At 41.6% G+C, this 26,555-nt stretch overlaps 1 protein-coding gene across 3 annotated transcripts in view; it reads right to left on the minus strand.

The window, feature by feature from the left end:
• Positions 1-26,555, minus strand: part of mtmr7a (myotubularin related protein 7a) — a 60,112-nt gene that overhangs the window by 31,157 nt on the left and 2,400 nt on the right. For 2 of the 3 annotated variants that reach the window (XM_055888502.1, XM_055888504.1), the window contains exons 3-5: positions 20,768-20,930; positions 20,314-20,471; positions 19,563-19,691 (exon numbers count right to left, since the gene is read on the minus strand). In XM_055888502.1, the coding sequence (XP_055744477.1) occupies positions 19,563-19,691; positions 20,314-20,471; positions 20,768-20,930 (450 nt within the window). The remainder of the gene's footprint in view (positions 1-19,562; positions 19,692-20,313; positions 20,472-20,767; positions 20,931-26,555) is intronic. The other variant, XM_055888503.1, reaches the window with a different exon arrangement.

Genomic DNA, 26,555 nt, shown 5'->3' on the forward strand with positions numbered 1-26,555 from the left:
CAATATGAACTTTATATAGAGACTGGTCCTCACTGTTCTACTGCAATATGAACTTTATATAGAGACTGGTTCTCACTGTTGTACTGCAATATGAACTTTTTTATAGAGACTGGTCCTCACTGTTCTACTGCAATATGAACTTTATATAGAGACTGGTTCTCACTGTTCTACTGCAATATGAACTTTATATAGAGACTGGTCCTCACTGTTCTACTGCAATATGAACTTTATATAGAGACTGGTCCCTACTGTTCCACTGCAATATGAACTTTATATAGAGGCTGGTCCTCACTGTTTTACTGCAATATGAGCTTTATATAGAGACTGGTCCCTACTGTTCTACTGCAATATGAACTTCATATAGAGACTGGTCCTCACTGTTTTACTGCAATATGAGCTTTATATAGAGACTGGTCCGCACTGTTCTGCTGCAATATGAACTTTATATAGAGACTGATCCTCAAAGTTTTACTGCAATATGAACTTTATATAGAGACTGGTCCCTACTGTTCTACTGCACTATGAACTTTATATAGAGACTGGTCCTCACTGTTCAACTGCAATAGGAACTTTATATAGAGACTGGTCCTCACTGTTCTACTGCAATATGAACTTTATATAGAGACTGGTCCCTACTGTTCTACTGCAATATGAACTTTATATAGAGACTGGTCCTCACTGTTTTACTGCAATATGAGCTTTATATAGAGACCGGTCCGCACTGTTCTAATGCAATATGAGCTTTATATAGAGACTGATCCTCAATGTTTTACTGCAATATGAACTTTATATAGAGACTGGTCCCTACTGTTCTACTGCAATATGAACTTTATATAGAGACTGGTCCTCACTGTTCAACTGCAATATGAACTTTATATAGAGACTGGTCCCTACTGTTCTACTGCAATATGAACTTTATATAGAGACTGGTCCTCATTGTTTTACTGCAATATGAACTTTATATAGAGACTGGTCCCTACTGTTCTACTGCAATATGAACTTTATATAGAGACTGGTCCTCACTGTTTTACTGCAATATGAGCTTTATATAGAGACTGGTCCGCACTGTTCTGCTGCAATATGAACTTTATATAGAGACTGGTCCTCACTGTTCTACTGCAATATGAACTTTATATAGAGACTGGCTCTCACTGTTCTACTGCAATATGAACTTTATATAGAGACTGGTCCTCACTGTTCTACTGCAATATGAACTTTATATAGAGACTGGTCCCTACTGTTCTACTGCAATATGAACTTTATATAGAGACTGGTCCTCACTGTTCTACTGCAATATGAACTTTATATAGAGACTGGTCCTCCCTGCTCTACTGCAATATGAACTTGATATAGATACTGGTCCTCACTGTTCTACTGCAATATGAACTTTATAAAGAGACTGGTCCTCACTGTTCTACTGCAAAATGAACTTTATAAAGAGACTGGTCCTCACTGTTCTACTGCAATTAGAACTTTATATAGAGACTGGTACCTACTGTTCTACTGAAATATGAACTTTATAAAGAGACTGGTCCTCACTGTTCTACTGCAATATGAGCTTTATATAGAGACTGGTCCCTACTGTTCTACTTCAATATGAACTTTACACAGAGACTTGTCCTCACTGTTTTACTGCAATATGTGCTTTATATAGAGACTGGTCCTCACTGTTCTACTGCAATATGAACTTTATATAGAGACTGGTCCTCAATGTTCTACTGCAATATGAACTTTATATAGAGACTGGTCCTCACGGTTCTACTGCAATATGAACTTTATATAGAGACTCGTCCTCACGGTTCTACTGCAATATGAACTTTATATAGAGACTGGTCCTCACTGTTCTACTGCAATATGAACTTTATATAGAGACTGGTTCTCACTGTTCTAATGCAATATGAACTTTATATAGAGACTGATCCTTACTGTTCTACTGCAATATGAACTTTATATAGAGACTTGTCCTAACTGTTTTACTGCAATATGAGCTTTATATAGAGACTGGTCCCTACTGTTCTACTGCAATATGGACTTTATATAGAGACTGGTTCTTACTGTTGTACTGCAATATGAACTTTATATAGAGACTGGTCCTCACTGTTCTACTGCAATATGAACTTTATATAGAGACTGGTTCTCACTGTTGTACTGCAATATGAACTTTATATAGAGACTGGTCCTCACTGTTCTACTGCAATATGAACTTTATATAGAGAATGGCTCTCACTGTTCTACTGCAAAATGAACTTTATATAGAAACAGGTCCTCACTGTTCTACTGCAATATGAACTTTATATAGAGACTGGTCCCTACTGTTCTACTGCAATATGAACTTTATATAGAGACTGGTCCTCGCTGTTTTACTGCAATATGAGCTTTATATAGAGACTGGTCCCTACTGTTCTACTGCAATATGAACTTTATATAGAGACTGGTCCTCACTGTTTTACTGCAATATGAGCTTTATATAGAGACTGGTCCGCACTGTTCTGCTGCAATATGAACTTTATATAGAGACTGGTCCTCACTGTTCTACTGCAATATGAACTTTATATAGAGACTGGCTCTCACTGTTCTACTGCAATATGAACTTTATATAGAGACTGGTCCTCACTGTTCTACTGCAATATGAACTTTATATAGAGACTGGTCCCTACTGTTCTACTGCAATATGAACTTTATATAGAGACTGGTCCTCACTGTTCTACTGCAATATGAACTTTATATAGAGACTGGTCCTCCCTGCTCTACTGCAATATGAACTTGATATAGATACTGGTCCTCACTGTTCTACTGCAATATGAACTTTATAAAGAGACTGGTCCTCACTGTTCTACTGCAAAATGAACTTTATAAAGAGACTGGTCCTCACTGTTCTACTGCAATTAGAACTTTATATAGAGACTGGTACCTACTGTTCTACTGAAATATGAACTTTATAAAGAGACTGGTCCTCACTGTTCTACTGCAATATGAGCTTTATATAGAGACTGTTCCCTACTGTTCTACTTCAATATGAACTTTACACAGAGACTTGTCCTCACTGTTTTACTGCAATATGTGCTTTATATAGAGACTGGTCCTCACTGTTCTACTGCAATATGAACTTTATATAGAGACTGGTCCTCAATGTTCTACTGCAATATGAACTTTATATAGAGACTGGTCCTCACTGTTCTACTGCAATATGAACTTTATATAGAGACTGGTCCTCACTATTCTACTGCAATATGAACTTTATATAGAGACTGGTCCTCACGGTTCTACTGCAATATGAACTTTATATAGAGACTCGTCCTCACGGTTCTACTGCAATATGAACTTTATATAGAGACTGGTCCTCACTGTTCTACTGCAATATGAACTTTATATAGAGACTGGTCCTCACTGTTCTAATGCAATATGAACTTTATATAGAGACTGATCCTTACTGTTCTACTGCAATATGAACTTTATATAGAGACTTGTCCTAACTGTTTTACTGCAATATGAGCTTTATATAGAGACTGGTCCCTACTGTTCTACTGCAATATGGACTTTATATAGAGACTGGTTCTTACTGTTGTACTGCAATATGAACTTTATATAGAGACTGGTCCTCACTGTTCTACTGCAATATGAACTTTATATAGAGACTGGTTCTCACTGTTGTACTGCAATATGAACTTTATATAGAGACTGGTCCTCACTGTTCTACTGCAATATGAACTTTATATAGAGAATGGCTCTCACTGTTCTACTGCAATATGAACTTTATATAGAAACTGGTCCTCACTGTTCTACTGCAATATGAACTTTATATAGAGACTGGTCCCTACTGTTCTACTGCAATATGAACTTTATATAGAGACTGGTCCTCAATGTTCTACTGCAATATGAACTTTATAAAGAGACTGGTCCTCACTGTTCTACTGCAATATGGACTTTATATAGAGGCGGGTCCTCACTGTTTTACTGCAATATGAACTTTATTTAGAGACTGGTCCTCACTGTTTTACTGCAATATGAACTTCATATAGAGACTGGTCCACACTGTTCTAATGCAATATGAACTTTATAAAGAGACTGGTCCTCACTGTTCTACTGCAATATGAACTTTATATAGAGACTGGTCCTCACTATTCTACTGCAATATGAACTTTATATAGAGACTGGTCCTCACTGTCCTACTGCAATATGAACTTTATATAGAGACTGGTCCCCACTGTTCTACTGCAATATGAACTTTATATAGAGACTGGTCCTCACTGTTCTACTGCAATATGAACTTTATATAGAGACTGGTCCCCACTGTTCTACTGCAATATGTACTTTATATAGAGACTGGTCCTCACTGTTCTAATGCAATATGAGCTTTATATAGAGACTGGTCCTCACTGTTCTACTGCAATATGAACTTTATATAGAGACTGGTCCCTACTGTTCTACTGCAATATGAACTTTATATAGAGACTGGTTCTCACTGTTCTACTGCAATATGAACTTTATATAGAGACTGATCTTCACTGTTCTACTGCAATATGAACTTTATATAGAGACTGGCTCTCACTGTTCTACTGCAATATGAACTTTATATAGAGACTGGTCCTCACTGTTCTACTGCAATATGAGCTTTATATAGAGACTGATCCTCAATGTTTACTGCAATATGAACTTTATATAGAGACTGATCTTCACTGTTCTACTGCAATATGAACTTTATATAGAGACTGGTTCTCACTGTTCTACTGCAATATGAACTTTATATAGAGACTGATCTTCACTGTTCTACTGCAATATGAACTTTATATAGAGACTGGCTCTCACTGTTCTACTGCAATATGAACTTTATATAGAGACTGGTCCTCACTGTTCTACTGCAATATGAGCTTTATATAGAGACTGATCCTCAATGTTTACTGCAATATGAACTTTATATAGAGACTGGTCCTCACTGTTCTACTGCAATATGAACTTTATATAGAGACTTGTCCCTACTGTTCTACTGCAATATGAACTTTATATAGAGACTGGTCCTCACTGTTCTAATGCAATATGAGCTTTATATAGAGACTGGTTCTCACTGTTCTACTGCAATATGAACTTTATATAGAGACTGGTCCTCACTGTTCTACTGCAATATGAACTTTATATAGAGACTGGTCCTCACTGTTCTACTGCAATATGAACTTTATAAAGAGACTGGTTCTCATTGTTCTACTGCAATATGAACTTTATATAGAGACTGGTCCTCACTGTTCTACTGCAATATGAACTTTATATAGAGACTGGTCCTCACTGTTCTCCTGCAATATGAACTATATATAAAGATTGGTCCTCACGGTTCTACTGCAATATGAACTTTATATAGAGACTGGTCCTCACTGTTCTACTGCAATATGAACTTTATATAGAGACTGGTCCTCACTGTTCTAATGCAATATGAACTTTATATAGAGACTGATCCTTACTGTTCTACTGCAATATGAACTTTATATAGAGACTTGTCCTAACTGTTTTACTGCAATATGAGCTTTATATAGAGACTGGTCCCTACTGTTCTACTGCAATATGGACTTTATATAGAGACTGGTTCTTACTGTTGTACTGCAATATGAACTTTATATAGAGACTGGTCCTCACTGTTCTACTGCAATATGAACTTTATATAGAGACTGGTTCTCACTGTTATACTGCAATATGAACTTTATATAGAGACTGGTCCTCACTGTTCTACTGCAATATGAACTTTATATAGAGAATGGCTCTCACTGTTCTACTGCAATATGAACTTTATATAGAAACTGGTCCTCACTGTTCTACTGCAATATGAACTTTATATAGAGACTGGTCCCTACTGTTCTACTGCAATATGAACTTTATATAGAGACTGGTTCTCAATGTTCTACTGCAATATGAACTTTATAAAGAGACTGGTCCTCACTGTTCTACTGCAATATGGACTTTATATAGAGGCGGGTCCTCACTGTTTTACTGCAATATGAACTTTATTTAGAGACTGGTCCTCACTGTTTTACTGCAATATGAACTTCATATAGAGACTGGTCCACACTGTTCTAATGCAATATGAACTTTATAAAGAGACTGGTCCTCACTGTTCTACTGCAATATGAACTTTATATAGAGACTGGTCCTCACTATTCTACTGCAATATGAACTTTATATAGAGACTGGTCCTCACTGTCCTACTGCAATATGAACTTTATATAGAGACTGGTCCCTACTGTTCTACTACAATATGAACTTTATATAGAGACTGGTCCTCACTGTTCTACTGCAATATGAACTTTATATAGAGACTGGTCCCCACTGTTCTACTGCAATATGTACTTTATATAGAGACTGGTCCTCACTGTTCTAATGCAATATGAGCTTTATATAGAGACTGGTCCTCACTGTTCTACTGCAATATGAACTTTATATAGAGACTGGTCCCTACTGTTCTACTGCAATATGAACTTTATATAGAGACTGATCTTCACTGTTCTACTGCAATATGAACTTTATATAGAGACTGGCTCTCACTGTTCTACTGCAATATGAACTTTATATAGAGACTGGCTCTCACTGTTCTACTGCAATATGAACTTTATATAGAGACTGGTCCTCACTGTTCTACTGCAATATGAGCTTTATATAGAGACTGATCCTCAATGTTTACTGCAATATGAACTTTATATAGAGACTGGTCCTCACTGTTCTACTGCAATATGAACTTTATATAGAGACTTGTCCCTACTGTTCTACTGCAATATGAACTTTATATAGAGACTGGTCCTCACTGTTCTAATGCAATATGAGCTTTATATAGAGACTGGTTCTCACTGTTCTACTGCAATATGAACTTTATATAGAGACTGGTCCTCACTGTTCTACTGCAATATGAACTTTATATAGAGACTGGTCCTCACTGTTCTACTGCAATATGAACTTTATAAAGAGACTGGTCCTCACTGTTCTACTGCAATATGAACTTTATATAGAGACTGGTCCTCACTGTTCTACTGCAATATGAACTTTATATAGAGACTGGTCCTCACTGTTCTACTGCAATATGAACTTTATATAGAGACTGGTCCTCACTGTTCTACTGCAATATGAACTTTATATAGAGACTGGTCCTCACTGTTCTACTGCAATATGAACTTTATAAAGAGACTGGTCCTCACTGTTCTACTGCAATATGAACTTTATATAGAGACTGGTCCTCACTGTTCTACTGCAATATGAACTTTATATAGAGACTGGTCCTCACTGTTCTACTGCAATATGAACTTTATAAAGAGACTGGTCCTCACTGTTCTACTGCAATATGAACTTTATATAGAGACTGGTCCTCACTGTTCTCCTGCAATATGAACTATATATAAAGATTGGTCCTCACTGTTCTACTGCAATATGAACTTTATATAGAGACTGGTCCTCACTGTTCTACTGCAATATGAACTTTATATAGAGACTGGTCCTCACTGTTCTACTGCAATATGAACTTTATAAAGAGACTGGTCCTCACTGTTCTACTGCAAAATGAACTTTATAAAGAGACTGGTCCTCACTGTTCTACTGCAATTAGAACTTTATATAGAGACTGGTCCCTACTGTTCTACTGAAATATGAACTTTATAAAGAGACTGGTCCTCACTGTTCTACTGCAATATGAGCTTTATATAGAGACTGGTCCCTACTGTTCTACTTCAATATGAACTTTACACAGAGACTTGTCCTCACTGTTTTACTGAAATATGTGCTTTATATAGAGACTGGTCCTCACTGTTCTACTGCAATATGAACTTTATATAGAGACTGGTCCTCAATGTTCTACTGCAATATGAACTTTATATAGAGACTGGTCCTCACTGTTCTACTGCAATATGAACTTTATATAGAGACTGGTCCTCAATGTTCTACTGCAATATGAACTTTATATAGAGACTGGTCCTCACTGTTCTACTGCAATATGAACTTTATATAGAGACTGGTCCTCACTATTCTACTGCAATATGAACTTTATATAGAGACTGGTCCTCACTGTTCTACTGCAATATGAACTTTATATAGAGACTGGTCCTCAATGTTCTACTGCAATATGAACTTTATATAGAGACTGGTCCTCACTGTTCTACTGCAATATGAACTTTATATAGAGACTGGTCCTCACTATTCTACTGCAATATGAACTTTATATAGAGACTGGTCCTCACGGTTCTACTGCAATATGAACTTTATATAGAGACTGGTCCTCACGGTTCTACTGCAATATGAACTTTATATAGAGACTGGTCCTCACTGTTCTACTGCAATATGAACTTTATATAGAGACTGGTCCTCACTGTTCTACTGCAAAATGAACTTTATATAGAGACTGGTCCTCAATGTTCTACTGCAATATGAACTTTATATAGAGACTGGTCCTCACTGTTTTACTGCAATATGAACTTTATATAGAGACTGGTCCTCACTGTTCTACTGCAATATGAACTTTATAAAAACACTGGTCCTCACTGTTTTATTGCAATATGAGCTTTATATAGAGACTGATCCTCAATGTTTACTGCAATATGAACTTTATATAGAGACTGGTCCCTACTGTTCTACTGCAATATGAACTTTATATAGAGACTGGTCCTCACTGTTCTACTGCAATATGAACTTTATATAGAGACTGGTCCCTACTGTTCTACTACAATATGAACTTTATATAGAGACTGGTCCTCACTGTTCTAGTGCAATATGAACTTTATATAGAGACTGGTCCCCACTGTTCTACTGCAATATGTACTTTACATAGAGACTGGTCCTCACTGTTCTAATGCAATATGAGCTTTATATAGAGACTGGTCCTCACTGTTCTACTGCAATATGAACTTTATATAGAGACTGGCTCTCACTGTTCTACTGCAATATGAACTTTATATAGAGACTGGTCCTCACTGTTCTACTGCAATATGAGCTTTATATAGAGACTGATCCTATATGTTTACTGCAATATGAACTTTATATAGAGACTGGTCCATACTGTTCTACTGCAATATGAACTTTATATCAAGACTGGTCCTCACTGTTCTACTGCAATATGAACTTTATATAGAGACTTGTCCCTACTGTTCTACTGCAATATGAACTTTATATAGAGACTGGTCCTCACTGTTCTAATGCAATATGAGCTTTATATAGAGACTGGTTCTCACTGTTCTACTGCAATATGAACTTTATATAGAGACTGGTCCTCACTGTTCTACTGCAATATGAACTTTATATAGAGACTGGTCCTCACTGTTCTACTGCAATATGAACTTTATAAAGAGACTGGTCCTCACTGTTCTACTGCAATATGAACTTTATATAGAGACTGGTCCTCACTGTTCTACTGCAATATGAACTTTATATAGAGACTGGTCCTCACTGTTCTACTGCAATATGAACTTTATATAGAGACTGGTCCTCACTGTTCTACTGCAATATGAACTTTATAAAGAGACTGGTCCTCACTGTTCTACTGCAATATGAACTTTATATAGAGACTGGTCCTCACTGTTCTACTGCAATATGAACTTTATAAAGAGACTGGTCCTCACTGTTCTACTGCAATATGAACTTTATATAGAGACTGGTCCTCACTGTTCTACTGCAATATGAACTTTATATAGAGACTGGTCCTCACTGTTCTACTGCAATATGAACTTTATATAGAGACTGGTCCTCCCTGCTCTACTGCAATATGAACTTGATATAGAGACTGGTCCTCACTGTTCTACTGCAATATGAACTTTATAAAGAGACTGGTCCTCACTGTTCTACTGCAATTAGAACTTTATATAGAGACTGGTCCCTACTGTTCTACTGAAATATGAACTTTATAAAGAGACTGGTCCTCACTGTTCTACTGCAATATGAGCTTTATATAGAGACTGGTCCCTACTGTTCTACTTCAATATGAACTTTACACAGAGACTTGTCCTCACTGTTTTACTGCAATATGTGCTTTATATAGAGACTGGTCCTCACTGTTCTACTGCAATATGAACTTTATATAGAGACTGGTCCTCAATGTTCTACTGCAATATGAACTTTATATAGAGACTGGTCCTCACTGTTCTACTGCAATATGAACTTTATATAGAGACTGGTCCTCACTATTCTACTGCAATATGAACTTTATATAGAGACTGGTTCTCACTGTTCTACTGCAATATGAACTTTATATAGAGACTGATCCTTACTGTTCTACTGCAATATGAACTTTATATAGAGACTTGTCCTCACTGTTTTACTGCAATATGAGCTTTATATAGAGACTGGTCCCTACTGTTCTACTGCAATATGGACTTTATATAGAGACTGGTCCTCACTTTTCTACTGCAATATGAACTTTATATAGAGACTGGTCCTCACTGTTCTACTGCAATATGAACTTTATATAGAGACTGGTCCTCACTGTTCTACTGCAATATGAACTTTATATAGAGACTGGTCCTCACTGTTCTACACTACATACACAGGCACACAGATGTAGCAGTCATCAGTCCTGTGCAGAGATTGAAGCCGGTTGTATGTCTAATTCACTCTACCCTGACTCTGGTTTCTAGGGTGGGTCACACATGGACTGCATCCCAAATAGCACCATATTGGGTCCTGGTCAAAAGTAGTGTGCTATATAGGGAATAGGGTGCTATTTGGGACACACATGCTCTCATACCGTACTTCATAGAAGTGCACTAAAAATAAAAGATTTGTTCATCAGAGGGGAGCCCTGGGTTTCCTTGGGAAGTGAAGCCTGTGCCAGAAAAGCCCTGTCTGAACTAGATACTGCAAGGAGCTGCAAGGAGCCTGGCCTGAACCTTATCACAGCCATGCATACTGCTAGGAGCCTGGCCTGAAGCTTATCACAGCCATGTAAACTGCTAGAAACCTGACCTGAACCTTATCACAGCCATGTATACTGCTAGGAGCCTGGCCTGAAGCTTATCAAAGCCATGTATACTGCTAGGAGCCTGGCCTGAAGCTTATCAAAGCCATGTATACTGCTAGGAGCCTGGCCTGAAGCTTATCAAAGCCATGTATACTGCTAGGAGCCTGGCCTGAAGCTTATCAAAGCCATGTATACTGCTAGGAGCCTGGCCTGAAGCTTATCACAGCTATGTATACTGCTAGGAGCCTGGCCTGAAGCTTATCACAGCCATACAGTGCCTTGCAAAAGTATTCATCCCCCTTGGCGTTTTAACTATTTTGTTGCATTACAACCTGTAATTTAAATAGATTTTTATTTGGATATCATGTAATGGACATACACAAAAAAGTACAAATTGGTGAAGTGAAATGAATTTTAAAAAACTTGTTTCATAAAATTCTAGAAAATACAAAACGGAAAAGTGGTGCGTGCATATGTATTCACCCCCTTTGCTAAGATGCCTCAAAATAAGATCTGGTGCAACTAATTACCTTCAGAAGTCATATAATTAGTTAAATAAAGCCCACCTGTGTGAAATCTCAGTATACAGTTGAAGTCAGAAGTTTACATACACCTTATCCAAACACATTTAAACTCAGTTTTTCACAGTTACTGACATTTAATCCAAGTATAAATTCCCTGTCTTAGGTCAGTTAGGATCACCACTTTATTTTAAGAATGTGAAATGTCAGAACAATAGTAGAGAGAATGATTTATTTCAGCTTTTCTTTCTTTCATCACATTCCCAGTGGGTGAGAAGTTTACATACACTCAATTCGTATTTGGTAGCATTGCCTTTAAATTGTTTAACTTGGGTCAAACGTTCCGGGTAGCCTTCCACAAGCTTCCCACAATAAGTTGGGTGAATTTTGGCCCATTCCTCCTGACAGAGCTGGTGTAACTGAGTCAGGTTTGTAGGCCTCCTTGCTCGCACACGCTTTTTCAGTTCTGCCCACAAATTTTCTATAGGATTGAGGTGAGGGCTTTGTGATGGCCACTCCAATACCTTGACTTTGTTGTCCCTTTGTTGCACCCCCACAGCATGATGCTGCCACCCCCGTGCTTCACGGTTGGGATGGTGTTCTTCGGCTTGCAAGCCTCTCCCTTTTTCCTCCAAACATAATGATGGTCATTATGGCCAAACAGTTCTATTTTTGTTTCATCAGACCAGCGGACATTTCTCCAAAAAGTACGATCTTTGTCCCCATGTGCAGTTGCAAACCGTAGTCTGGCTTTTCTATGGCGGTGTCACGATCGTCGTAACATTGTGGAAGAGAGGAGGAACAAGGCGCAGCATGATAACAATACATCCTCTTTTATTTGAAGACGAAAACGAAACGAAAACTGACAAACTAAACAAAACAACAAACAACCGTGCAACTAACGTAAAGACATAGACAATCACCCACGAACTACCTAATGAATATGGCTGCCTAAATATGGTTCCCGATCAGAGACAACGATAGACAGCTGTCTCTAATTGAGAACCAATCTAGGAAACCATAGACATGCATACACCTAGACTAGACACTTAAGCCAACTAAACCACAGCACCCATAAACATACAAAAAACCCTAGACAATACAAAACACATACATCCCCCATGTCACACCCTGACCTAACTAAAATAATAAAGAAAACAAAGATAACTAAGGCCAGGGCGTGACAGTACCCCCCCCCCCCTCCACAAATTTGCGGACTCCGGCCGCAAAACCTGACACAGAAGGGGAGGGTCCAGGTGGGCCTTCTCACGGCGGCGGCTTGGGTGCGGGACATGGACCCCACCATAGTCAATCCCCGCTTTCGTGGCCTCCTCTTAACGGCGACCCTCCAAATTAACCCCACTGGACTGATGGGCGCCTCTGGATGGAGGGGCAGCTGCGGACTGAGGGGCAGCTCCGGACTGAGGGGCAGCTCCGGACTGAGGGGCAGCTCCGGACTGAGGGGCAGCTTAGGGAGCTCCTGACTGGCGGACGGCTCAGGCAGCTCCTGACTGGCGGGCGGCTCTGGCAGCTCCTGACTGGCGGGCGGCTCTGGCAGCTCCTGACTGGCGGGCGGCTCTGGCAGCTCCTGACTGGCGGGCGGCTCTGGCAGCTCCTGACTGGCGGGCGGCTCTGGCAGCTCCTGACTGGCGGGCGGGTCTGGCAGCTCCTGACTGGCGGGCGGCTCTAGCGGCTCCTGACTGACGGCTCTAGTGGCTCCTGACTGACGGACGGCTCTAGCGGCTCCTGATTGACGGACGGCTCTGAAGGCTCAATACAGACGGGCGGCTTTGAAGGCTAAGGACAGACGGGTGGCTTTGAAGGCTCAGGACAGACGGGCAGCTCAGATGGCGCTGGGCAGACGGGCAGCTCAGACGGCGCTGGGCAGACGGGCAGCTCAGACGGCGCTGGGCAGACGGGCAGCGCAGGCGGCAGCTCAGACGGCGCTGGGCAGACGGGCAGCGCAGGCGGCAGCTCAGACGGCGCTGGGCAGACGGGCAGCGCAGGCTGCGCTGGGCAGACGACAGTAAGCCTGGTGCGTGGTGCCGGAACAGGTTGTACCGGGCTAAAGACACGCACCTCAAGGCTAGTGCTCGGAGCAGCAACAGGACGTACAGGACTCTGAAGATGCACAGGAGGCTTGGTGCGTGGTGCCGGAACTGGTGGTACCGGGCTGGAGACACGCACCAGAGGGCGAGTGCGTGGAGGAGGAACAGGGCTCTGGAGATGCACTGGAAGCCTGGTGCATGGTGTTGGCACTGGTGGTAATGGGCTGGGGCGAGGAGGTGGCACCGGATAGACCGGACCGTGAAGGCGTACTGGAGCTTTTGAGCACCGAGCCTGCCCAACCTTACCTGGTTGAATGCTCCCCGTAGCCAGGCCAGTACGACGAGGTGGAATAGCCCGCACTGGGCTGTGATGGCGAACCGGGGACACCAAGCGTAAGGCTGGTGCCATGTACGCCGGCCCGAGGAGACGCACTGGAGACCAGTTGCGTTGAGCCGGCTTCATGGCACCTGCCTCGATGCCCACTCTAGCCCGGCCGATATGAGGAGCTGGGATGTACCGCACCGGGCTATGTATACGTACAGGAGACACGATGCGCTCTTCCGCATAACATGGTGTCTGCCCGTACTCCCGCTCTCCATGGTAAGCACGAGGAGTTGGCGCAGGTTTCCTACCTGACTTTGCCACACTCCCCGAGAGCCTCCCCCAATAAACTTTTGTGGCTGCTTCTCTGGCTTCCAGCCGCGCTTCCGTGCTGCCTCCTCATACCACCGCCTCTCGGCTTTAGCTGCCTCCAGCTCTTCACGAGGGCGGCGATATTCTCCAGGTTGTGCCCAGGGTCCTCCACCGTCCAGACAGAATTTCCTCCCAATTCCAATAGTCCTGCGATCGCTGCTGCTGCCTTGTATCACGCTGCTTGGTCCGGGTTTGGTGGGTGATTCTGTCACGATCGTCGTAACATTGTGGAAGAGAGGAGGACCAAGGTGCAGCGTGATAACAATACATCCTCTTTTATTTGAAGACAAAAATGAAACGAACACTGACAAACTAAACAAAACAACAAACGACCGTGAAGCTATAAAACGAAAGTGCAGACACAAGCAACTAACATAAAGACATAGACAATCACCCACGAACTACCTAATGAATATGGCTGCCTAAATATGGTTCCCAATCAGAGACAACAATAGACAGCTGTCTCTAATTGAGAACCAATAGGCAACCATAGACATACATCTAGGCAACCATAGACATACATACACCTAGACTAGACCCTTAAACCAACTAAACCACAGCACCCATAAACATACAAAAAACCCTAGACAATACAAAACACATACATCCCCCATGTCACACCCTGACCTAACTAAAATAATAAAGAAAACAAAGATAACTACGGCCAGGGCGGGACAGGCGGTTTTGGAGCAGTGGCTTTTTCCTTGCTGAGCAGCCTTTCAAGTTATGTCGATATAGGACTCGTTTTACTGTGGATATAGATACTTTTTACCTGTTTCCTCCAACATCTTCACAAGGTCATTTGCTGTTGTTCTGAGATTGAGTTTTACTTTTCGCATCAAAGTATGTTCATCTCTAAGAGACAGAACGCGTCTCCTTCCTGAGCGGTATGAAGGCTGCGGGGTCCCATGGTGTTTATACTTGTGTACTATTGTTTGTACAGATGACCCTGGGACCTTCAGGCGTTTGGAAATTGCTCCCAAGGATGAACCAGACTTGTGGAGGTCTACAATTTGTTTTCTGAGGTCTTGGCTGATTTCTTTTGATTTTCCCATGATGTCAAGCAAAGAGGCACTGCGTTTGAAGGTAGGCCTTGAAATGCATCCACATGTACACCTCCAATTGACTCAAATTATGTCAATTAGCCTATCAGAAGCTTCTAAAGCCATGACATAATTTTCTGGAATTTTCCAAGCTGTTTAAAGGCACAGTCAACTTAGTGTATGTAAACTTCTGACCCACTGGAATTGTGGTACAGTGAATTATAAGTGAAATCATCTGTCTGTAAATAATTGTTGGAAAAATGACTTGGGTCATGCACAAGTCCCAACCGACTTGCCAAAACTATAGTTTGTTAACAAGACATTTGTGGAGTGATTGAAAAACTAGTTTTAATGACTCCAACCTAAGTGTATGTAAACTGTATATACACACCTCTTCTGAAAGACCCCAGAGTCTGCAACACCACTAAGCAAGGGGTACCACCAAGTAAGCTGCACCATGAAGACCAAGAAGCTCTACAAACAGGGTTGGGTTATAAAAAAACATCCAAAACTTAGAACATCCCACAGAGCACCATTAAATCCATTATTAAAACATTGAAAGAATATGGCACCACAACAAACCTGCCAAGAGAGGGCCGCCCACCAAAACTGACAGACCAGGCAAGGAGGGCATTAATCAGAAGAGGCCACAAAGAGACCAAAGCTAACCCTGAAGGAGCTGCAAAGCTCCACAGCGGAGATTGGAGAATCTGTCCATAGGACCACTTTAAGCCATACACTCCACATAGCTGGGCTTTACGGAGGAGTGGCCAGAAAAAAAGCCATTGCTTAAAGAAAAAAATAAGCAAACACGTTTGGTGTTCGCCAAAAGGCATGTGGGAGACTCCCCAAACATATGGAAGAAGGTACTCTGGCCAGATGAGACTAAAATGTAGCTTTTTGGCCATCAAGGAAAATGGTATGTCTGGCGCAAACCCAACACCTCTCATCACCCGAGAACACCATCCCCACAGTGAAGCATGGTGGTGGCAGCATCATGCTGTGGGGATGTTTTTCATCGGCAGGGACTGGGAAACTGGTCAGAATTAAAGGAATGGATGGCACTAAATACAGGGACATTCTTGAGGGAAACCTGTTTCAGTCTTCCAGAGATTTGGATGGAGGTTCACCTTCCAGCAGGACAATGACCCTAAGCATACTGCTAAAGCAACACTTGAGTGGTTTAAGGGGAAACATTTAATTGTCTTCGAATGGCCTAGTCAAAGCCCAGACCTCAATCCAATTGAGAATCTGTGGTATGACTTAAAGATTGCTGTACACCAGCGGAACCCATCCAACTTGAAGGAGCTGGAGCAGTTTTGCCTTGAAGAATGGGCAAAAATCCCAGTGGCTGTATGTGCCAAGCTTATAGAGGCATACCATACCCCAAGAGATCTGCAGCTGCAATTTCAGCAAAAGGTGGCTCAACAAAGTATTGACTTTGGGGGGGTGAATAGTTACGCACGCTCAGGTACTCTGTTTTTTTGTTTTACTTCTTGTTTGTTTCACAATAAAAATTATTTGGCATCTTCAAAGTGTTAAGCATGTTGTGTAAATCAAATGATACACCCCCCCCCAAAAAAACTATTTTAATTCCAGGTTGTAAGGCAACAAAAAAGTAAAAATGCCTAAGGGGGTGAATACTTTCGCAAGCCACTGTACTTAAGAATATCCAAAAGAAGAAGAGACATGCTTGGGCCAAGAAACACGAGCAATGGACATTAGGCCGGTGGAAATCTGTCCCTTGGTCTGATGAGTCCAAATTTGAGATTTGTGTGTCTTTGTGAGACGCAGAGTAGGTGAACGGATGAACTCCGCATGTGTGGTTCCCACCGTGAAGCATGGAGGTGTGATGGTGCTTTGCTGTTGACACTGTCAATGAATTATGTATAATTCAAGTAGCCTATCAGAAGCTTCTAAAGCCATGACATCATTTTCTGGAATTCTCCAAGCTGTTTAAAGACTTAGTGTATGTAAACTTCTGACGCACTGGATACAGTGAATTATAAGTGAAATAATCTGTCTGTAAACAATTGTTGGAAAAATGACTTGTGTCATGCACAAGGTAGATGTCCTAACCGACTTGCAAAAACTATAGTTTGTTAACAAGAAATTTGTGGAGTGGTTGAAAAACGAGTTTTAATGACTCCAACCTAAGTGTATGTAAACTTCCGACTTCAACTGTACTGCTAGGAGCCTGGCCTGAACCTTATCACAGCCATATATACTGCTACGAGCCTGACCTGAACCTTATCACAGCCATATATACTGCTACGAGCCTGACCTGAACCTTATCACAGCCATATACACTGCTACGAGCCTGACCTGAACCTTATCGCAGCCATATACACTGCTACGAGCCTGACCTGAACCTTATCACAGCCATATATACTGCTACGAGCCTGACCTGAACCTTATCACAGCCATATATACTGCTACGAGCCTGACCTGAACCTTATCACAGCCATATACACTGCTACGAGCCTGACCTGAACCTTATCACAGCCATATATACTGCTAGGAGCCTGGCCTGAACCTTATCACAGCCATATATACTGCTACGAGCCTGACCTGAACCTTATCACAGCCATATATACTGCTACGAGCCTGACCTGAACCTTATCACAGCCATATACACTGCTAGGAGGTTGGTGGCACCTTAATCGGGGAGGACGGTGTCGTGGTAATGGCTGGAGCGGAATGGTATAGAATATATCAAACATATGGTTTCCATGTATTTAATGCCATTCCATTTGCGCCGTTCCAGCTATTATTATTAGCCTGAGCAGCCTCCACTGCATACTACTAAAAGCATGACCTGAAGCTTATCACAAGCAATGGGCCCGGTTAAGGAGTGGTCGATGGCCTCCCTGGGGAGCAATGGGCCTGGCTAAGAGAGTATTATAATAGTTACGAAAGCAGAGCTGGGCTCCTGCTCAGTATGGCCAGAGGATATGCTTGGTCATCACAGACTCACTCACACACTGGGATTAGCAAAGGCCACTGACCAGCAGAACAAGGTCTCCAATGAAATAACATGACTTGGAATTACTAAGCACTTCTGATGTACAAGAGTTATCAACAGCATGGAGATTGTAACCTCAAGGGTCAAATTAACAATTTAGTCATTTTAGCAGACAATGTTATCAAGAGCGACTTACAGTAGTGAGTGCATATATTTTCATACTTTTTTGTCATGGTCCCCCTTAGGAATCAAACACACAACCCTGGTGTCGCAAGCACCATGCACTACCAACTGAGCCACAATGGACTTTTCCTGGTTAAATAGAATTCAACAAAAATAAAATAGGAATATTCCAGCAGCACATCACAGAATTGGGTAGAATTTTGTACAAATATACACTACCATTCAAAAGTTTGGGGTCACTTAGAAATGTCCGTGCTTTTGAAAGAAAAGCCAATTTTTTGTCCATTAAAATAACATCAAATTGATCAGAAATACAGTGTAGATGTTGTAAATTACTATTGTAGCTGGAAACGGCAGATTTTTTATGGAATATCTACATAGGCGTATAGAGGCCCATTATTAGCAACCATCACTCCTGTGTTCCAATGGCACGTTGTGTTAGCTATTCCAAGTTTATCATTTTAAAAAGCCTAATTGATCATTAGAAAACACTTTTGCAATTATATTAACACAGCTGAAAACTGTTGTTCTGAATAAAGAAGCAATAAAACTGGCCTTCTTTAGAAGCTAAGTTTAGCTAAGTATCTGGAGCATCAGCATTTGTGGGTTCGATTACAGGCTCAAAAGGGCCAGAAACAAAGCACTTTCTTCTGAAACTCATCAGTCTATTCTTGTTCTAGGAAATTAAGGCTTTTCCATGCGAGAAATTGCCATGAAACTGAAGATCTCGTACAACGCTGTGTACTAATCCCTTCACAGAACAGCGCAAACTGGCTCTAACCAGAATAGAAAGAGGAGTGGGAGGCCCCGGTGCACAACTGAGCAAGAGGACAAGTACATTAGAGTGTCTAGTTTGAGAAACAGACGCCTCACAAGTCCTCAACTGACAGCTTCATTAAAAAGTACCCGTAAAACACCAGTCTCAACGTCAACAGCAAAAAGGAGACTCCGGGATGATGACCTTCTAGGCAGAGTTGCAAAGAAAAAGCCATATCTCAGACTGGCCAATAAGAAGAAAAGATTAAGATGGGCAAAAGAACACAGGCAATGGCCAGAGGAACTCTGCCTAGAAGGCCAGCATCCCGGAGTCGCCTCTTCACTGTTGATGTTGAGACAATTTATTTATATATACTGTATATGAGAGAGAGAATATAAAAATATGTGCGGGCTGTTGTTTTGAGAGATCTGTCAAGACTCACATGGTTTTCTTTGCAGTAGTATGACAACGTGGGAAATCGACCTCGGCTTCGGAATTTGGAACTCCCAACAATGACTGGGTGGGTGGCTGATTTTGGCACATACAGCTCAGCAGGATAAGTGTCACTCACCTGTTGGAAAATTACCCCGCAAAAAATCACCATTCATGCAGTGATACGGTTTGTACATAGTCAAAATACTATCTAGGTAAGAGATGGGCAACTTTGATGGGGATGGGGGCCACAAAACATCTGAACTCATCATGAGGGGCAAACAGAGCCGTCCCTAACCTTTTGGATGCCCTAAGCAAAATTTTGTTGGACAATAATTGGATGACTTAACACACAAAAAACAGCGACCCGTTTTGGCTCGTAAGCACCACTTTGAAAACTACTGGCTGAAATTATACAAAAGTTTGAGAGTGCATCTTTAATATGATATCTGAGTGAGAGTGACTTACAAAATCGATGTGGACTACCCGGTCCGTAATTCGACCATGATTACTACAAGTTTCGATAGCTGGCTAAACTAACTTATCAATCTAACAAATGCTAACTGACCTGAGCTAATTGAGTGACTGTCAGTGACTGACATAAGAAGATAAAAATTGCTGATGCACAACCAAATTTACAAATTTCACCTTGTGTATTCTACTATTCTAACTCTCAACAGTAAGTTGAGACACCAAAGAGTTCCTAAAAAAATGGCCAATTGGTCTCCTTGTAGGGTAATATGTGCATCTTGCGTACAGACCTTGTAGTCGCGGTTAACTGGGGATAGATTCCAGAGGTGGTTGGGAACGCCCATTCTACTGTACTCAGCCTTGAGGCTGAGAAAGTCCCAGGCCTGTCCTCTCACCTCCTTGTCACTGTTAGCATGAAAGGAAAAGCAGTACAGCTCCTCATATCGCGCTGCAAGACAAAACACAACAGGAATAACAACACTGACATAGCAAGGTTCTTACAGGTAGAGAGGGGGGTATGATCAGCAGTTGATTGATTGGAAAAGATCATGTAGCACTCACTTTTACATAATGTCATGTAATACAACACAACAAGATCTTTTTATGGAACAAAACAAGATATCGTTATGGAACAAAACAAGATATCGTTATGGAACAAAACAAGATATCGTTATGGAACAAAACAAGATATTGTTATGGAACAAAACAAGATAGCGTTATGGTAATGTCCATGTCAGCGTGCACCTGGTCGGGAGAGGCGCAGCAGGGAGACGTGCACGTCATGGCAGTCCCTTTCCTGGGGGATGATAAACCGGAGGGCCTGGTAGTTCTTACAGTGGACGAGCAGAGGACTTCCTGTGGTGGTTGTAGCTTGTTTCTCCACACTGCACACTAAACTGTGCAGAACCTAGAGGGGTGAAGACAGCAGAGAACACAAGGCTCAGTAACCCCTTTCATATTTTCAAGGCACAATATAGCCCAATACTGGAATTATAGTCCAAAGACCTTAGATGTTCTGTTTAAAGGGCAAAGTGGCTCTGGAAGCCAAAACAGCCAAATACTCCTTCTAATCGTGAATCGATTCTCAATTGTGGTATGGTTCTAGAAACAAAAAGCCCTCTACTTTCATATCACATCAAGATAATTGCACAAATGCAAAATATACACTCACTGTACACTGTTTGAACCAATTTTTTCTCAGTTGCAGCCGACAGTATTTTTCAGTGACAACACATTTATGGTGTACATCTTCCGTTTACACACAGGTGTTCGAAGACACAGATAGCTACTTAGCGCAGATAGTCCACTCTGTCTTCTGTCTGTTTTCTGTAAACAAGCTCTGTAAGGGACAGATCACAATTTACTGGAGGGGAGGGGTGGTCCAAAATAGGGATGGGTTGTCAAACTTTTTTTTAGCTTTGGGGAGGGTTGTGTGTTTTTTTATTGGGCACAGGGGAGGGTAGTGTGTTTTTATTGGTCAAATGGGAGGGTAGGATGGTTTTTATTGGTCACAGGGGAGGGTAGTGTGTTTTTTATTGGTCACAGGGGAGGGTAGTGTGGTTTTTATTGGTCACAGGGGAGGGTAGTGTGGTTTTTATTGGTCACAGGGGAGGGTAGTGTGGTTTTTATTGGTCAAATGGGAGGGTAGTATGGTTTTTATTGGTCACAGGGGAGGGTAGTATGGTTTTTATTGGTCACAGGGGAGGGTAGTATGGTTTTAATTGGTCAAATGGGAGGGTAGTATGGTTTTTATTGGTCACATGGGAGGGTAGTATGGTTTTTATTGGTCACAGGGGAGGGTAGTATGGTTTTTATTGGTCACAGGGGAGGGTAGTATGGTTTTTATTGGTCACAGGGGAGGGTAGTATGGTTTTTATTGGTCACAGGGGAGGGTAGTATGGTTTTTATTGGTCACAGGGGAGGGTAGTGTGGTTTTTATTGGTCATAGAGGAGGGTAGTATGGTTTTTATTGGTCAAAGGGGAGGGTAGTATGGTTTTTATTGGTCACATGGGAGGGTAGTATGGTTTTTATTGGTCACAGGGGAGGGTAGTATGGTTTTTATTGGTCAAATGGGAGGGTAGTATGGTTTTTATTGGTCACATGGGAGGGTAGTATGGTTTTTATTGGTCACAGGGGAGGGTAGTATGGTTTTTATTGGTCACAGAGGAGGGTAGTATGGTTTTTATTGGTCATAGAGGAGGGTAGTATGGTTTTTATTGGTCACAGGGGAGGGTAGTGTGGTTTTTATTGGTCAAATGGGAGGGTAGTATGGTTTTTATTGGTCACAGGGGAGGGTAGTATGGTTTTTATTGGTCACAGGGGAGGGTAGTATGGTTTTTATTGGTCACAGGGGAGGGTAGTATGGTTTTTATTGGTCACATGGGAGGGTAGTGTGGTTTTTATTGGTCAAATGGGAGGGTAGTATGGTTTTTATTGGTCAAATGGGAGGGTAAGATGGTTTTTATTGCTCACAGGGAAGGGTAGTATGGTTTTTATTGGTCAAATGGGAGGGTAGGATGGTTTTTATTGGTCACAGGGGAGGGTAGTGTGGTTTTTATTGGTCACATGGGAGGGTAGTGTGGTTTTTATTGGTCACAGGGGAGGGTAGTATGGTTTTTATTGGTCACAGGGGAGGGTAGTGTGGTTTTTATTGGTCAAATGGGAGAGTAGGATGGTTTTTATTGGTCACATGGGAGGGTAGTGTGGTTTTTACTGGTCACATGGGAGGGTAGGATGGTTTTTATTGGTCAACTGGGAGGGTAGTATGGTTTTTATTGGTCACATGGGAGGGTAGTATGGTTTTTATTGGTCACATGGGAGGGGAGTGTGGTTTTTATTGGTCACATGGGAGGATTGTTTGGTTTTTATTGGTCACAGGGGAGGGTAGTATGGTTTTATTGGTCACAGGGGAGGGTAGTGTGGTTTTTATTGGTCAAAGGGGAGGGTAGTATGGTTTTTATTGGTCACATGGGAGGGTAGTATGGTTTTTATTGGTCACAGGGGAGGGTAGTGTGGTGTTTATTGGTCATAGGGGAGGGTAGTGTGGTTTTTATTGGTCAAAGGGGAGGGTAGTGTGGTTTTTATTGGTCATAGGGGAGGGTAGTGTGGTTTTTATTGGTCACAGGGGAGGGTAGTATGGTTAGGCTACAGATGCAACAAGTTATGATGAACTTCACAGGGTGGTGAAAGTGCACAGTCATGAGGTTGATGCTCCTTTCAATAAATATTGATGTTCTTATTCTGGTGACATGATGATTGATGCTTGGCTGCCATTTGACAAATAATATCACACTTGAGTCCATAATAACCTCATCATGTAGTAGGATATACCTGCACTGTATCTGCAACCTGTTGGCTAGACTGCACGTGCCAATACCAGAGTGGGTATACATACACAAAAAACATTGTGACAAAACCATCAGTACACCTAGAGTTGAAAATGTGATGGTAACCCATGGTAACCCATTTAACTTGTACTGTATTTTTTATTCTGTACATGGGAATGTAATGCAGCCTTCTGTGCAATTGTCTATTCAGGTAGGATGCAATTTTGAAACTTACATGTAATTATAATAATTTGTTTTAACATTATTATTATATATCATTGTTATTATTGTAGGCCTATTTATTCATCGAAACCAGTTCTTTAAATAGGCAAAACCCGTTTGTTTAATTTGCTGAGACATTTTCATTGGCTAAATTAAATTGGATCGGTCTTCTAAATTGTGTGCTCCGTACTTAGTTTAAGATAGATAATAAGTAGCTCTGATGTCAAATAAATAACATTAGCCTAGTTCTTTCATTTGTTGCATATGGTAGGCACTTGTTTTGTTTCATTCTGTTGTGCCATTTTCTTAGGCCAAATTAAATTCCAACTGTAATGCTGTGTTTGCTGCAATATAATAGCCTGCTCATATTTTTCCTTTAATTTACTTTTGATATTACCCTGATAAAGTTTAGAAACTTTTGTGAAGGTTTGGTGTGGTGTGGATATTATTAAGCTTTACCTACTGCAAGCATATGATATGAAGGCGGTGTGCACCAGCGCGTCAACTGATTCCGACAGTTAAACTTGAGGTGAGGAAGAATGTTTCAGGCATACCAGAGTTATTCCTATAATCTAACAATATGCTTATTTTTATACAAAATATTCGGATACGAATTAGCCTCCTTCTGTACATCTATATCTGTGTAGCAGACGCAGTAGCCATCTGACATAAAGAAATGCATGTCGTTTTCGTAGCATGCCACTGGCATCTTATTGCTCTCTCTATCTCTCTGGAGCTAGGCCTTCTCTTCCACACCGATCTTGACAAACCCTTTCTGTACGGACCTCGCTTTATGCACAGGAGCATTGTCATGCTGAAACAGGAAAGGACCTTCCCCAAAATGTTGCCAAAAAGTTGGAAGCACAGGATCGTATAGAATGTCATTGTACGCTGTAGCGTTAAAATGTACCTTCACTGGAACTAAGGGGCTTAGCTCGAACAATAAAAAACAGCCCCAGACCATTATTCCTCCTCCACCAAACTTTACAGTGGGCACTATGGTAGCGTTCTCCTGGCATCGGCCAAACAAAGATTTGTCCGTTGGGCTGCCAGATTGTGAAGAGTGATTAATCAATCCAGAGAATATGTTTCCACTGTTCCAGAGTCCAATGGCGGAGAACTTTACACCATTCCAGCCGAAGCTTGGCATTACAAATGGTGATCTTAGTCTTGTGTGCGGCTGCTCGGCCATGTAAACCCATTTCATGAAGCTCCCGACGAACAGTTATTGTGCTGACATTGCTTCCAGAGGAAGTTTGGAACTCGGTAGTGAGTATTACAACTGAGGATAGACGATTTTTACACGCTACGTGCTTCAGCCCTCGGCGGTCCCGTTCTGTGAGCTTGTGTGGCCTACCACTTTGCAGCTGAGCCATTGTTGCTCCTAGACATTTCCACTTCACAATAACAGCACTTACAGTTGATCGGGGCAGCTCTAGCAGGCAGAAATTGAACGAACTGACTTGTTGGAAAGGTGGCATCCTATGATGGTGCCACGTTGAAAGTCACTGAGCTCTTCAGTAAGAACATTCTACTGCCAATGTTTGTCTATTGGGATTGCATGGCTGTGTGCTCGATTTTATACACCTGCCAGCAACGAGTGTGGATGAAATAGCCGAATCCACTAATTTGAACGGATGTCCACATACTTTTGTACAAAGAGTGTATACTGAAAAAATATATGAAAGCAACATTCAATGACTTTACTGAGTTACAGTTCATATAAGGAAATAAGTCAAATTAAATAGACTCATTAGGCCCTAATGTATGGATTTCACATGACTGGGCAGGGGCGCAGCATTGGGTCCATTGGGGAGCCAGGCCCAGCTAGTCAGAATGAGTTTTTCCCCAAAAAAGGGCTATATTACAGACAGAAATACTCATCAGTTTCATCAGCTGTCCGGGTAGCTGGTCTCAGACGATCCCGCAGGTGAAGAAGCTGGATGTGGAGGTCCTGGGCTGGCGTGGTTACATGTCGTCTGCGGTTGTGAGGCCGCATATGGAATCATGTAGTAACCAAAATAGTGTCAAGTGTTATATTTTTTTTATTTTAGATTCTTCAAAGTAGCCACCCTTTGCCTTGATGACAGCTTTGCACACTCTTGGCATTCACTCAACTAGCTTCATGAGGAATGCTTTTCCAACCGTTTTGAAGGAGTTCCCATATATGCTGAGCACTTGTTGGCTGCTTTTCCTTCACTCTGCGGTCCAACTGATCCCAAACCATCTCAATTGGGTTGAGGTCGGGTGATAGTGGAGGCCAGGTCATCTGATGCAGCACTCCATCACTCTCCTTCCTGTTCAAATAGTCCTTACACAGCCTAGAGGTGTGTTTTGGGTCATTGTCCTGTTGAAAAATAAATGATAGTCCCACTAAGCGCAAACCAAATGGGATGGCGTATGCTGTGGTAGCCATGCTGGTTATGTGTGCTTTAAATTCTAAATTAATCACTGACAGTGTCACCAGCAAAGCACCCCCACACCATCACACCTCTTCCTCCATGCTTCACGGTGGGAACCACAGATGCGGGGATTGTCCGTTCACCTACTCTGCGTCTCACAAAAACACGGTGGTTGGAACCAAAAATCTCAAATTTGGACTCATCAGACCAAAGGAAAGATTTCCGCGGATCTAATGTCCATTGCTCATGTTTCTTGGCACAAGCAAGTCTCTTATTATTATTGGTGTCCTTGAGTAGTGGTTTCTTTGCACCAATTCGACCATGAAGGCCTGATTCAGGCAGTCTCCTCTAAACAGTTGATGTTGAGATGTGTCTATTACTTGAACTCTGTGAAGCATTTATTTGGGCTGCAATCTGAGGTGCAGTTAACTCTAATGAACGTATCCTCTGCAGCAGAGGTAATTCTGGGTCTTCCATTCCTGTGGCAGTCCTCATGAGAGCCAGTTTCATCATAGCGCTTGATGGATTTGTGACTGCACTTGAAGAAACTTTAAAAGTTCTTGACATTTTCCGAATTGACT

The sequence above is a fragment of the Salvelinus fontinalis genome, chromosome 29 (genome assembly GCF_029448725.1).
Source record: "Salvelinus fontinalis isolate EN_2023a chromosome 29, ASM2944872v1, whole genome shotgun sequence".
NCBI classification, from domain to species: Eukaryota; Metazoa; Chordata; class Actinopteri; order Salmoniformes; family Salmonidae; genus Salvelinus; species Salvelinus fontinalis.